Below are 15151 nucleotides of genomic sequence, written 5' to 3'. Positions count from 1 at the left end.
TAATCCATTAGACTCCAATAGTAAATTAAACATCAGCAAATAATATTTTAACTATATAATCAATAAAATAACAGCAAATCACAATGCATAAAATATCAGAAAACGCACAAAACCAAATATAAGGACCAAAAACGAACAAGGACGAAACTGAGAAACAAGGACACACAACTTATAAAATTATTTTTAATAATCTATCCCTGAACTCCTTTCTTTCCATCTGCTTCTGCTCTTCTCCAAGTCATGGTCTGGGGCTGGAGGGTGGGGCAAGGCCACTGGAAAGCCATTGGTTGCAAAAAGCCTCTCTCCCCTCAGTTCTTGTGTAAATACACCACTCAGGGTGGCTTACAGCATATATAACATTACAAGTTCATATAAAGAATGCAATGCAATTACAGAAGAGACAGGGTCAGCAGTTAAATTATAAATGTGTTGTCTCCTAAAAGTCTCAGAGTCTGGTCTGAAGAGACATGAGGTTAGCACTATGCTGAAGTTATACAGTTCTGGGACTGGTCAGTAGTGCCTAGCAAATATGGGCATGCTGCTTTGGGTTCCATGATGGAAGAAAGGCAGGATACAAATGTTAAAGCATAAATAAAAAGTGAGCCTGATGGAATAATAAATAGGACTTAAATAACTGGTGAAAAATAGGGAGAGAGAGAACCAACCATAGTTCATTACAGACGAAGGTTTTCCACAACCGAGGGCAGCCACTCCGAAGGAAGGCCCCATCTCTTATCCTACTCAGCCGTGCTTCCATCGTAGGACACAGAGAGGGACCCTCTGATCCTAGACACTGGGCAGAGTGACTTGGGAGTAGATGAATCCCTACAGTATCCCTACAGAACTGTGACCAGAAGGAAACTGGTAGCCGGTGCAGCTGTTGTAGGATTGGTGCAACGTGATCTCATGTAGCTGCATTGTGGACCAGCTGAAGTTTCACAGATAACCCCATGTGGACAGCACTGCAGTAATCCAAAATGGAAGTAACTAAGGCATGTGTCACTGTGGCCAGGCTTGACTTCTTTAGGAATGGGCACAGCTGGCACACTAGCCTCTGCTGAGCAAAGGCACTCCTGGTGACAGCTGCCACCTGGTTTCTGCACTATATGACCTACCAAATCATTCTGGTTTTTTCATACAATCCCAGGGTTTTCCTCCTCACAATCTAGCATGACATTTGTGGGGTCTTTTGCCCTTTGAGGCAAAGAGGGAATTTTTCAAATCCCTCATATGTGTATAGTACTAAGGAAAAATTATGACTACTGTTGCCACTGTTAATTCTCTTGCAAACACTGGTTTTGGCCCTTCAGGGTGCCTGAATCTTTGGAGCAGGGGTCAGCAAACTTTTTCAGCAGGGTGCCAGTTCACTGTCCCTCATACCTTGTGGGGGGCTGGACTATATTTTTTTTTGGGGGGGAATGAATGAATTCCTATGCCCCACAAATAACCCAGAGATGCATTTTAAATAAAAGGACACATTCTACTCATGTAAAAACACGTTGATTCCCAAACCGTGCACGGGCCGGATTTAGAAGGCGATTGGGCCGGATCCAGCCTCCGGGCCATAGTTTGCCTACCCATGCTCTGGAGGATCTCTGGTCCAGACCTTAGTCAGTCTTGCTCAGTCTTCCATCACAGGCTGAACTTTCCCATGCAGCAATGAAAACTATTCACTCTACATTTTCAATTTATATTAGAACTGTGTGGATCTAATAGAACACCCTATGGTCTCTCTGCATCTATCTTCCTTCCTTCCTTCCTTCCTTCCTTCCTTCCTTCCTTCCTTCCTTCCTTCCTTCCTTCCTTCCTTCCCTCCCTCCCTCCCTCCCTCCCTCCTTCCTTCCTTCCTTCCTTCCTTCCTTCCTTCCTTCCTTCCTAGCACTTATGACACTCAATGTTGTACACTTCAGCTTGGAGTGGTTACTTTGATCCTAAAGCAGCAACTTCGGGAAATTTTGTCAGTCAACATTAATTCCAGACGACTGTCTCCCACTCCTACTTTTGTAACTGTGCTCAGGGAATGGGGAAACTATTCTCAGCTTCAGAACCTCCATTTGCAAAATGCATCTCCGTGTTTGTAGGTTCACAAGTGGGCAGTTGGGACCAACCAAAATGCCAGTATTGAGCTAGCTTTTGAGTTTTCCCAGGACATCTAGCCCTGATGAAGAGGTCTGGTGGGCATGAAATCTTGCTCAGTACTTTGTGACACGTTGGTTGCTGTTACTTATTTGATTTATATCCTGCCTTTCCTCCTGAAGGAGCCCAGGGCAGTTCTTAAAGGTATTGCCCAGCGGTAGATTTGGGAATTTTTTTTATGGACCAGCATGGTTTCTTCTACTTGTTTATTTACTTCTTAGGGTGGTTCTGAAGACACACAAAGAGGGCAAGGGAAGAACAATGCCCCTTGCTTCACCTCTTCCAAATGGCCAAAACTTAACACAAATGACTCACACAAGCACAATGCCAAACAGCCACATTTTGTGATTTTCCTGAGCAATGAGGATTGCCAGGGTAGATTTGCATGGTATTTCTTGTTGTATCTCCATATCCATTGCCTTTCCTTTTGTAATGCAAACAATGGTAACACCTTCTTGGTAGAAGAAAGCAGTTGATTAAGAAGTTGTAAAGTAGATTAACTTCAAAGGGCTGTGGGGGATCCCAAAGCTGCACTTTTGCACCACTAGCTTTCCAAATGCTACAAAGCCTTGCTGCTGAGGAATGCATGTCTGCTCACAATTCACATCAAGATCTAAATGGGGTCATATTCCTGGGATATGCATGTCCCAAAATTGGTCTGTGCTGGACTCCTCTTCAACCCGTGCTCCAGTATCCTCAAATATCGACTCAGCAGAGTAATGTAAGTGCCGCTCAAAAAGCTGTTCATAAATTATGTAATCTGCTCTTGATATGTACCCAAAAGAAAAAAAGAAGAAATCTCCTTGCTAAAGTATCTTCTTACAATAAAGGACCATGTGTCTTTTTTAAAAAAAGAAGGAAAGAAAAAACAAGCAACAAGCAAACAGTTGCATCCTTCAAAAACCTATATGAAAGTAAAGATGCAGTTTGGGTTAGAAATGGAGTTACAGGAACAGACATGGAAAAATGCAGGAACAAGCATCAGCAGGAAAGATCCCTGCAGCTCAAAGAAGTTCTGTTCTCTTCCTCTGCCCACCCTCTTCCACTCAGCTCTCCTGTTTGCTTTTCCAATTTCCACCCCCTTTCCTGCAAACCACCAGGGTTGAAATGGGGAAAAATAGTATACAAATGAAAGGCTATACCTCTGCAGCACAACTTATATCTTCCTGCCATCCCTTTGCCACAAAGAGATAATTCATCCACCTTGCAATGCATTGTGGACCTCTGGAGGTCTGAAGAGGGCAGAGCAAAGGCAGGTGAGACTTAAGGGGCCTCAGATTGTGTGGGAAGGAATGGAGGGGGGGTGAGGAGGAGACTTAGGGAGCTGTGGGAAGGTGGGGACCTTCAGTGCTCACAACTGGGGCAGGATTTACCAGGAAGAGTTGCTGGGCTCACTAGGCTTGGCCTCCTAAGCTGTTTTGTTTCTTTGAAGAAAGTTAACTTCACAGGCACTGTGTGAGCTATTGCTGACCTGCTCCTGACAGTCACCTTGACAGCCACCTCCTGTCATCCCTCACGCAGCTCTCCCAGTGTGAGTCTGGCCTGACCCCTCTGATGGACACCACAGTGCGCCTTTGCACTTCAGCAGCTCCTGCCACCCTGCCCTGAGGGCCCCCTTTGCTGACAGAAACAGGGAGAGGCAGCCCGCTAAGGCTGGGAAGGAAGGGAGCCACGGGGGCAGTGTGTTTCTCTCCTTATCCACACATGCAGAAACTCAGGCGCAGGGATTGTTTAAATAAAATATAATAAAATGCCTCATAGGAATATATCTTGTTGAAGAAATCTGCTGATGTTACAAACTGAAGCGGTAAAAATCTTTCAAGTCTATACATCAGCTGAGAAGCAAGTCCTATTGAATTCAAAGAGGCTCACTCCCAGGTAAGTGAATAAAGAATTGCTAGCAATGTTCACTATTTCCAGCGTTGTTTCTAAAAATTATGTAAATCTGAAACACTGAAATGTGAAATAGGGAACCTGGGACCTTCTATCTATCTACCGCTGTGCTTTTCCCCTTCCCCTAAGCTACAGCTTTCCTTAAGATAAATTCCTATCAGAATAAGTATTTGAATCAAACAGCATAGGCTTCAATTTGTTGACTAGTTTAAGCAGTGAAAAATATAACCTTAACTTATTCAAACCACTCAAACACAAGGCTCAGAAAGCTCCCCCCTGTACAACAACGAAACATTTTCCCCCCTACGTTGGCGAGAGAGGCCAAAGGTTTTCTTTTTTAAAAATAAAAAATGTGATTGGAACTCGCGGTCTACTTTTAGTGGCAAAGCTCGAGAGACGGGTGTGATGATGGCCTAGCAGCCCGGGTCCGACCCTTCCTGAATGCGCGATCTTTCCCCCTCGAGTTGCTAAAAAGAGGTTTATGCGTGTGATCAAAACACGGCTTGGAAGAGCGATGGGTGAAGACTTTGGTGCCGCGTGGTCCATTAGAGCAAGAAAAAAAAAATCGTAACTTAAAAGGCGGCTTGCATGCGCTTGCTCGATTTTTTGTTTTCTTCCAAAAAACCGAGCCCGGGCCACCCGGGTGGCTCCCAGACAGGTGTGGGGGCATCTGCGTGTGCCCTGTGGGCGTGCCACGTCTGGGTGTCTCGTGCGTGCCCGCTGGGGCCGTGTGTGATTCCCGGCTCGGTCCTGCAGGGGGCGAGGCGGGGCGTCTCTGCTCTGGCGCCTGGATTTGCGCCGGGAGGAAATGATGTGCCTGGCTTGCCTGGTTAATTACAGCTCCAGACTCCCATTGGCAGAGCAGGGAGCAGCCACTTCCTCCTCCCTCACTGCAGCTGTATCCCCGGCTGAGTAGCCCCTCCTCCTCCTCCTCCCTCCCCTCCTCGCCTCGGCTCGCCTGGCTGCCTCTTCGGAACTTTGCGCCTGGCTCGCTCTTCGCTGCCAACTTTTCCCCGTCGCGACTCGACGGGAACTTCTCCTCCTCCGGGCTCCCCAAAGGCGCCGCTGCGGGTAGCTCAGGCACCGCCGGAAGGGGGCCGGGCGCTGGGAAGATGCGGCCGGGCGCAGCGCCGTGATTACAGCGCGGGTCTCCGGGAAGGGGTTGCGCCGCCGCCGCCAGCCCTCCTTGCAGCTACAGCCGGAGCAACAGCAGCCGCTGCAGCAGCAGCAAAGCCCATGGACGGGAAGTTCCTCCTGCTCCTTCTCCTCCCTTAGGATCCCTGGGGATCCCGCGCCGCCGCCGCCGCCTCCCCCCTGCTTCTTCGCCTTTGTCTGCGGTGCTATGAAGAGGTGAGTGGAGCTGCCTGTCTGAGCGGAGGCTCGCCCTTTGGATCTCACTCCCGCCCCAAATCCAGCAGCCTCTCCCTCTTCTCTCCTCGGGGTCCAAAATGCGTCCTTTCCCTCCCTCTCTCCCCCCACGCATGGGTCAAAACCCGCCTCCTACTGCGTCTCTGGAACTGTGTTGGAGACGATTATTATTTTATTTTAATTTTTTTTTAAAGATCTCGATTTCCAACCCCCCTTCCTTCTTACGCCGTTTGTTTGGGGGGGGGGGGAAACGAGCCCCCCTCTTTATATACGTAGAAATTATTTATTCGGAATACTGTACAATAATGTGCGGTTCATGCAGTGCTTGCTCCTGTTCTGTGTAAATGGGCGTTTCGGACGCGCCTTTCAGAATCCTTCCAGAAAAGCTCCCAAAGCCAATAATATTACATCTGAGCTCTGCTTCCAGAGGCGGAAACTTAAGAGGAGATTTGAGGTGGGGGGAGGGGGGCACATCCTTTAATCACTTCTGGGAGGCAAGCCTCTTCTGGTGCAGGAAGAGAGGGAGAGGAGGAGGGGGTCAGGGAGGAAAGAGAATCTGTAAACTTTCCTTGGCTCCCTCCCTCCTTTCCTGGCTATAGTCTTCCAGCAGCATCAAAGGCAGGAATGTGGGATTCATCTTCAGATGCCCACAGGGCAACTGTGGTTACAGATGTTACTCATTACCTTGCCAAGTAGAAGCCCTTCCCTCTTAAGCTGCAGCTCTTGCAGGAAAAGAGAAAGGGAGCAGCAGCTTGGCAAAGTCATAAATAAAAATGGAAGGGAGATGGATAATTTGGTTTGAAGCAAGAGCCTTGCTTTATTTTTATTTTTGAGTGTGTGTTTGGACTGGTCTTTGTTGTTAAGTTGCTGGTTGATTATACCTGTAAAGTGTTTGGGAGGTGCCCAAAGGCTCGGGTACCTTTTTTTTTTTTATTAAGTTGCCTTGTAGATTTTATTTGTTGCTTTGGAGGTGACTTGCACACTTTAAAGAACCGGGTACATTAAAAGCTTTGATTTACTGTAGTTCTCTGAAGAACATAGGAAGACTCGTTCTGTGTTTATTTTAAAAAAATAAAAAATAGGCCTCTTTGTTGGCATCTTTTACTTGTCTGACTACTCTCTTGGCTCGTGGTTTCAGTTGGTGAAAGAAATACTTAACCCACAAACACGATGTTTGGCAGTTGCTCCCTTTCCAAATCCTATGGAAAATGTTGAGGTATGAAATTGTCTACTCTGTGGGGGAGTCCTTTATTTGGTTTATTCAAATAAAACAAAAATGAAAAACAGTGCGTTGGTCTGTACAGCCAACCCACACATTCAGAGAATTCACATTGTCCAGTTCTGCAAAGTTAATTTTGGCTTTTGCGTGTGAAAGTGAGACCGTGCACAATTCCCCCCTCCCCCTTTGTCAACAAACGAACCAACAGTTAATTGTTAAAGAGTACTCAGCCTCCTTCACTAGGAGGAGAGGAGGGGAAAGAGCGAAGTCATTGTATGTCTATTTTGTATGTATGATTTTAGGTTTCACTTTTCATGTTGCAACTTACATTTAATGTATATTTGCTACTGGTATATAAACTGTTTGCTGGTTGGTATGTTGTGGCATGAGCTGAGGGCAGGGCAACAGCCTACTCCAGGCTTCCTCAACCTCCACCTTCCAGATGTTTTTGGCCTACAACTCCCATAATCCCTAGCTAGCAGGTCCAGTGGTCAGGGATGATGGGAATTGTAGTCTCAAAACATCTGGAGGGCTGAGGTTGAGGAAGCCTGCTGTCCTACTTCATCAGATGCACTCATACTGATTTAAAATATTACTTTCTACAAAACTGCCACAGTATGTATTCATTTTCAGCATATAATATGCTGCTGTTCTGCCAGTACCATATTGGTTGTTTCTTTGCTCTTTGAACTTTATAAACGTTTGGTGGTAATGTGCATCTTATTGCAAGTCTGTACATTTGAAGAGCAGTGATAATCTGTAAGTATAATGAAGGAGGACTTGGCATAGCCTAGTTTGTTTCTGTGCATCTCAAGTAGTTGACCTTGAGTAACACAGGTTAACCCTGTTTTCCCAACCTTCCTCTCATTAACTTAGAGTAGCACCGATGTTGACATAAGTGGGAGAGTCTTGTCTAGGCAGAGTTGTTGACAGTCTGCTCCCCACTTTTTATCATGGCCTAAACATCTATTTATGTCCTTCCCCATGCAGAACACATGTGCGATTTTCTAGCTGTGTGTTTGTCAACAAACCATAGAGGTCAGTCCATGGAGCTATGTTGGTAAATGAATCTCATCCCTAAATAGTAGTTCTGCTTTTTTAGCACTCTATGGCAGTTTAGGTTTATTAGAAAAAAATATACTGTTTGCTTGCTCTCCAAAAGTTTTAAGGAAAAGTGTATCTGGAAAGACCAGTTGTATTTGAGAATTTGGGCCTAGGAACAGGCTGGCATCACATTTTGGGGCATGATACAGAAAGCCACAGAGAAATTGTGGTTACATCCATTGCTGCAGGAGTATCAGAGGTACTTTTTGGCTGTGACATTAGTGGTGGTTGATGGGTGCTGTTTCCTCTCATCGCTCCCCTTTACAGAAACCACTTTATGAAGATTTATTTTTTTGCTCTTGATGACTGTGCATCCATTCTGTACACATCTAGAGCACTCACCCAGGACATTGGAAGTGGCAGTTGACAAAGAGCAGCAAGGCCTTGGCTATGTGTGCAAGCTGTGCGCAGTTTCAGTATGTTGTGGTGGGACCGCAGTACATACTTCAAGGAGCTCAAAGGTTGTCTCTTAACTCAAAACGGGGAGTGTGTGTGGCATTTAATTTTTTTTAAGACAAGGACCAGGAGGATGTTATTTACACACTCAATTCGTTTGTTAATTTGCAACACGGGTGACTAACCTTCAGCTACCCAGGTGTTGGTGATCTATGACTCCCATCAGTCCTAGCTAGCATGGCCAATAGTCAGAAGTGATGGGAACTGATCTACAACAACTGGAGGGCTACACAGGTAGCCGCCCCCTTTCAGAATATGTATACTGCACCCTTCATAAGGTGCCGAGGAGTCAAAGGTTTTATGCATGGGGTGTGTGTGTGCATGTCCAGTATATTTTATGGCAATCAAGATGGATTGATTTTCAGTCATGTTTCTCATTTTAGAACTCAAATTTTTCCAGAACTTGTGCTTTCAGAGAGGAGGGGTTGTCTACTTGTTCTGGGCTTTGGAACAGAGCCTGTCCAGTGTAATATGATAACCCACCCCCAGAATTCTCTGGCTTGGTGAAAGAATGAGATTGGTGGTGCCCATAAATTATGGGGGCGATCTAAGCCTAATCCTGTGTTAGCCCTGATTCCCATTATATGGGTATAGCATATTATAAACTTATGGGAGTAACTTGATACATATAAAATGTGGTTGGTAAAAAGATGGGGTTTGGCAGTCTTCACTGCTTCCCAGGAAGTGCACAGAAAACAGACAATCACATAAAGCTATATCACAGTTGGTTTTCAAAGTGGACCCATACGACCATCTAAGCCTTCTCTTTTGCTTAAGTGGCATGTGTTGAGACATTGCAGGCTTTATGGCCTAAGCGTGGATTTGGGAAGCATCCATTTAATTGAAAAGACAAAAGGCTGCTAGCTGCCCGTGTTCTCATCTGCTTGTAAGATGAAAGTTTGGCTGTTTAGAAAGTGTGTGAGCTAGAGTTCTGTGCTGAACCTTAACAGAGGTTTTCTTTCATCATTCAAGAGAGGTTGCGGGGATGAAACATACATGCTTTTTGGGGGGGGGTTGGGGAGTGTGGGTAACACACTCTCTTTCTCTCTCAGTAGGCTGGTCTGAGGAGGTTGCATTTACCAAGGTGATCAAGGGACCTGCCCTGTTGTTGTTTTCATTGAGGAGCTATTTAGGAAAGCCTCACACTCGCAGCAATGGGGAGCTTTCTGCAAGCTGCCTCCAAGCCCAGGATTTTTATCTGGTATGATTTTTTTGAGCACACAAATCTCGCTAGTCATGATGGCTAGAATACCAGTTGATCATGAATGGCGAGATTGCTGCTGCACTCATGTCTAGTTTGAAGGCTCCTGTAGTCATTTGTTTCACCACTGTGAAAACAGAACGTTGGACTACATGGGCCTTTAGCTTGATCCAGCAGGGCCCTCTTTACGTTCTCAGTTATACATGCGAGCTGAAAACCGATGTATGTGGCGGTGAAAAAGAGAAGAAGACTTGCAGTGCAGTAGGCACAGGAGTGTTCCCCTTCCCTCCAAGTGTTCCACGGATGTAACTCACTCCACGTGCAATTCTGAGGCTTACTGGGAATATGGATCCCATGTAGCTTACAATCAGTAAGATAACTGGAATCTGAAATAACAATTTCTCCTCTTCTCCTTCTGTGCGTTGGTTTGGGAGTTCTCCCCCTTCCCCTGATTCAGTTTGAGGGGCAGGTGAGAGAAAGGAGAAGGTGAAAAGGCTTGCTCCATTAGAAGAAATCCCTGCATGGGATTCGACTAGTGGGGCCAGTTGGTTAAATTTGGCCCTAACATATTTATTATGGCATAAGCTTCCATGTTCTTCTTTGTGTGCCTTCCCACCCCCCCATCCCGCCCGCAAGAGGTCCAGAGGGTGGCAACATGAGAACAGACCTTTTCTGCAACAGCTCCCTGTTTGTGGAATGCTCTCCGCAGGGAGGTTCGGCTGGTACCTTCATTCTACGCCAGGCGAAAATATTCCCCCCAAACAGGCCTTTGGCTGATTAACATCCTATACCCTTCTAAGTGTGTTTTTGGGAAGGGAAGGGGGGGGTTATTGGTTTGTCCCCCCTTGTTTTTTATTATGTATGTTGTGTTTTCATCTTGTATTTTTATGTCATGAACTGCCCTGAGATTTACAGATGAAGGGCGGTATACAAATTTCAATATATAAATGTTGTCAAATCCTTAGCTTACCTTGATGCAAAGGGTGGGGCTATTGTAACAAAAACAGAATTGTACCCCAGATTTGAAATACCAGCTAACTAAATGTGTGCACTCAACCCAACCAGATAAAGTCATCCCAATTCCTGACGCACTGTGTCTGCCTACCCCACTCCCAAATTCTTCCTCCTGTTTCCTCAGTCCTTAGGCCAATATGTGCCCAGATTCCATTATCTTCTGTTGCTGCCTTTGTGGTCATTAAACCTATCATTGTTTTTATTCGATCTCTGCACGTGTTTGTTGCCTCTGCCTCTTGGGAAGCACAAAGCTGCTTCCTACTAGAATCTTTGGGGGCAATAAAGATCTCTTTGTGATTATGGGAAACCTGCCTGCAAGATTTGGTTGTGAGTTGGATAGAGCAAGTGCAACATCTGCCCCCACCCTCCACTGCCCTGCACAGTGATGATTGCTTGATTACCTTCAAAATCACCCTTAGGCCTGTTTGGAAATTGATCCTTTCAAGGCCTACTACTTTGATTAAATTATATAAAACTGCAGTGAAGTTAAACACAAGGGATACACGCTTCTTCTTGGTAGTCATTGGTGTTTATTTGACAGAGAGAGACTGAAACCAGGACAAGTAGCTTATAGATGAGGCTAAAATACAAATCAAGGCTTATTTCCTATGAACCATCGGTTTGCAAGATTGCTTTTTGATTGCTTATCTGCTGTCTCATGGAAACTGAGATATATAAAAAAAAGCCCCTTTTTTGTCAGTTTGCATGTGTCTCCCTAGTTCTACATGTGTTTTCTTCCGCGTGAACTTTTGCAGAAATGTATTTAACAGCTTTGTAGTCCCCCTATCAAACTGATGGCTGGTGGCTTTTGAGGTCCCAGGCACTTAGAGAAGGTGATGTCAGACAGATCGCTTGCTGACTCAGTCCTTGTTGCAAAGCTTATGGGAAGTGTTTTGAAGGATGGCTTCTTATAAGTCGCTATCTAAATGATTTTTGGGGGGAGAGATGGCAATGCCTTCCTGAATCCATTTGTACTCCTGCCTTCATCACAGAGTGGTGGTATCTGTGACTTGTGCCTTGGACCAGGGTGGTTTTGCTTGTTGTTTGTTTGTTTCCCTCTAGGCAGGGGAGTTTGTAACCTGCCTTGCCCAGAGTTGCCCAGGGGACAAAGGTGCACGAAGGAAGCAATGTCTGGCCTGATGTCTCCATGAATACAGCTACTTCTCCCTGGCAGCAATTTAAGTGCCTGCTGTAGCTGCTGTGTTTGTGCAGATCCCCCCTTGGGAAGCAGTGGCTCTGTATCACTTGAATGTGCCAAGTTGAGTACAGTGGTACCTCGGGTTACATACGCTTCAGGTTACATACGCTTCAGGTTACAGACTCTGCTAACCCAGAAATAGTGCATCAGGTTAAGAACTTTGCTTCAGGATGAGAACAGAAATTGTGCTCTGGCATCAGCAGGAGGCCCCCATTAGCTAAAGTGGTGCTTCAGGTTAAGAAGAGTTTCAGGTTAAGAACGGACCTCTGGAACCAATTAAGTGCTTAACCTGAGGTACCACTCTATTGCTTTCTCTCCCTCTCTCCAACCACTGCCCCCCAGGCAGCTTCAGGTTAGAAATGGCTGAATCAGCCCCTGAATTAGCACAAGACCGTCATTTTTGTCTGTGCTGCTTCTCTCCGTGTTGAGTGATTTGGGTGGGACTATGCTATGTTGGCTGGTTAAGTGTTAAACAGGCTTCATCAGACCATGAGAATCGACTGCATTTGTGGAAGGGCTGGTTTTCTCCAGAGTCTTTAACTCGTGTCTTGTCTGGCGGAGAGCAACCAAGTTACAGAACCTAAATGTGAGCCCAAAAGTTAAATGGGAGTTTCAGTGGCCATGTTTGCACATAACGATAAGCCAGGGGTTGTGGCTTAACAATGGTTGACCATGAATGAGTAGTGTGCCTGTTCACATGGCTTGATTGCTCCTGCTTCACTCCTCCCCTGGCACAAACAGGACATCTGAATGGTGGTTTGTTAACCCCTAAGAAGCCATGGTTCAGAAGCTAGCAACAAACCAAGGTTTACTTTTCCGTAACTTAAAGTCTTAACAGACCCGCTATGGTTATAATTAGGTCTTCGGTTACCAGGTCATCACAGTTGACATTGTACAAATTAACTCATACTAGGGATTGCGAGTTTGCTACCCCACCCCCAGTTGTTGTTGGACTCTTGCTAACATGTCCAGTAGTTGGGGGCGCTGGGAATTTTAGGGTGCCACTATGACTTCCCCAACCCTTTGCTGGGGCTTTGTGTATCTTAAAAGCAACCCAAAATAAGTGTGAAATTCTGCACCAAGAAGAGTTCACTTCTGTGGCCTGTATGAATTATTCAACTGAAGTCAATTTACATTATTATTACCATTATAATTATTAATATATATACCATTTGCATGCCAAAATGGCTTCTTTCTCTCCTAATATTTCTCTTAATTCCAACTTCACATTATTTTGTTCGCCCTTGTTAGTTATATGTATGGTGTTGAATCCCTCCCCCAAATCCCTCTGACTCCTGAGTTTACAGTGGATGCTCTCTTAAAAACCAGAGTTCTGTTTTGTGGGTTTTCTGTGCTCCCATAAGATCACCATCCCCAGTTTTATTTTAGTGCCTACACTTCACCCTGAACTCCCTGGGTGGGTTAGAACAATTTAAATCACAACATTAAAAAAAACAACAGTTTAAAACAAATTAAAATTTCAAGAATAGGGTTCGTCCTAAAAATATTGGGTTTCAACAGCCAGGATAAAGTGTTTTGTCTTCAGCATTTACAGAGTACTGTATAGTGAAGATGACAGGCACACTTCTGTGGGAAGGGAGCCCCAAAGCTTGGGAGCTGCTGTGGAAAATGCTTCCTCTTGGCCCCCCACCCCTAGCTTCTTAGGACACTGCAGTCTATCAAGATGGTCTCCTGTGCTGATCATCATACTTGAGAGGGAACAAAGCCATCTTTTAGATATTTGAGGCCTAAGTCATTTACGGCTTTAAACCAGGATGGATTTGATTTAAATCAAATCAATTTAAATCACTAGTCAGTAAGACCTGATTTAAATCTTTTTTTTTTTTTAACAGAAAGACTCATCCTTGCTGGTATAATCTTAATATTTACAACCAGATGAAGGTTTCATTGTTGTAATAATAAATTTTCAGAGTAGTTTTTACAGTTGTATCAAAAATTACTGATTTGGTTATACTATTACAAATGCATAATTATGAAATTATTGTGAGGTTTAATAAGTTAACTGTTTATATTTGGACAACTTTTCTGCTGTACTTTATTGGAAAGAGAAAAACAATCATTTCCTTAATAACAATTTAAACTAGTTAACTAAAACAATAACATTATAGCATATGTATCCATGTTTGTTAGCTGATGTGCTTAAATATTAAAAAAAAACTTAGACTGAGTTTTAGCACACATGACAAACTTAAAACAAATTCTTACTTCCTGATGAATAGCCTTTGGACTATAATGTAACTTAAAAAGAAAACTATATTTAGGAAAAAAAATTTCTCCAAAAGCATTTTATTTTTAAAATCCGATTTAAATTTTAAAAAATCTGATTTTTTGATGATCTTTAAATTAAAAAAATCATTTATTTTTATCCACCCTGCTTTAAACTCTTAACATGAACACATTTGAACCGGGACCAAACTACTAAAACAGGGGTTATACGAGATCAAAATAGAACCCCGGCCAGTAATCTGGCCGCTGCATTTTGGGTCAATGCTTGGGTCAATCTTCAAGGGCGGCCCCCCACGTAGAGTCATTGCAACAGCCCAGTCTTACCAGAGTATGGAGTGCAGTGGCCAAGTCGTTTTCTGTTGGAAAGGGGCTGTAGCTGCCAACATCAGAAGAGCCTTATTAGATCAGGTGAAAGACTCATCTAGGTCAGCATCTTGCTCTTCCACTGGTCAACCAGGTACTTATGGAGAGCCAGCATGCAGGACAAGCTTACAACAGCCCTCTCTCTCCCCACATGTGCTTTGCCTGATCCTCTTTTTTAAAGCCACCCAAGCTGGGTGGCGATCACTAGCTCTCTTGGAAACGAGTTCCATAGTTTAACTTCACACCGTGTAAAGGAAGTAAGTTCACACCCCTGTCCTCCCTAGAATTTTAGCTTGAACGCAGTCCAGCTGGGTTCATCCCAACTGTCCTCCATTGAGTTGTCTGGGCATATAATAGAGACTGGAAGAGCTGTGTTCATTTGTTTGTAATGAGAAGAAATGAGGCAGGCAGTTGACTTATCATCTATGGTCAGAGCAGGAATCTGAGACGGGGCTTTGGGAGAGATTTTCAGCTGGAAATGTTGGTGGGCAGTATGGAGACAAAAGAGCAATAATGATCTGTCCTTCGGCCTGCGCTGTTTAAATTGGAGACCTGATCTAGGCGAGCATAGGTGGTGCTGTTCCATTATTCCCCAGCTCACTAGTATATTCTTTCTCTCTTTTTACCACCCTCTTAATTGGTGACTAATAAATAGCCTGTCAGTCTCGTCTTACAGTATTTGCTTTTCGGGTTTTAGGCTGCCAGATTTGAAAGCCAGTCAGTCTGAATGCAGCAAATCGGAATCTGGCATTGAATGGCATTTTCACACGCTGCAGAGCAAGGAATCTGTCCTGGCTCAGTCAATAAAAATTGAATTGTCGTGGGGATAGGGCAGTGGTCAAGCTTTCTTGACCTGTGTGGTGGTGTTTTTAAGATTCTGAATTGAAACAGAAGCACTCTTGCCCCGCTTAACACATTTGCAGCTTTGATACCAGAAATGGTAAGGCTCCAC

The 15151-nt window shown here is 44.6% G+C and overlaps 1 protein-coding gene across 1 annotated transcript in view; it reads left to right on the top strand.

The window, feature by feature from the left end:
* Positions 1 to 4944: 4944 nt before the first annotated feature.
* ACVR1 (activin A receptor type 1) overlaps positions 4945 to 15151 on the top strand; it is a 70587-nt gene continuing 60380 nt past the window's right edge. Inside the window, exon 1 of the mRNA XM_081929194.1 lies at positions 4945 to 5379. Within this exon, the coding sequence (XP_081785320.1) occupies positions 5372 to 5379 (8 nt within the window). The 5' untranslated portion in view covers positions 4945 to 5371. The remainder of the gene's footprint in view (positions 5380 to 15151) is intronic.

This window comes from Podarcis melisellensis, assembly GCF_964234715.1.
Source record: "Podarcis melisellensis genome assembly, chromosome: 1".
In the NCBI taxonomy this organism is placed as follows: domain Eukaryota; kingdom Metazoa; phylum Chordata; class Lepidosauria; order Squamata; family Lacertidae; genus Podarcis; species Podarcis melisellensis.
Note: the sequence above shows the minus strand (reverse complement) of the source record. Positions and strands in the feature narration are given on the sequence as shown.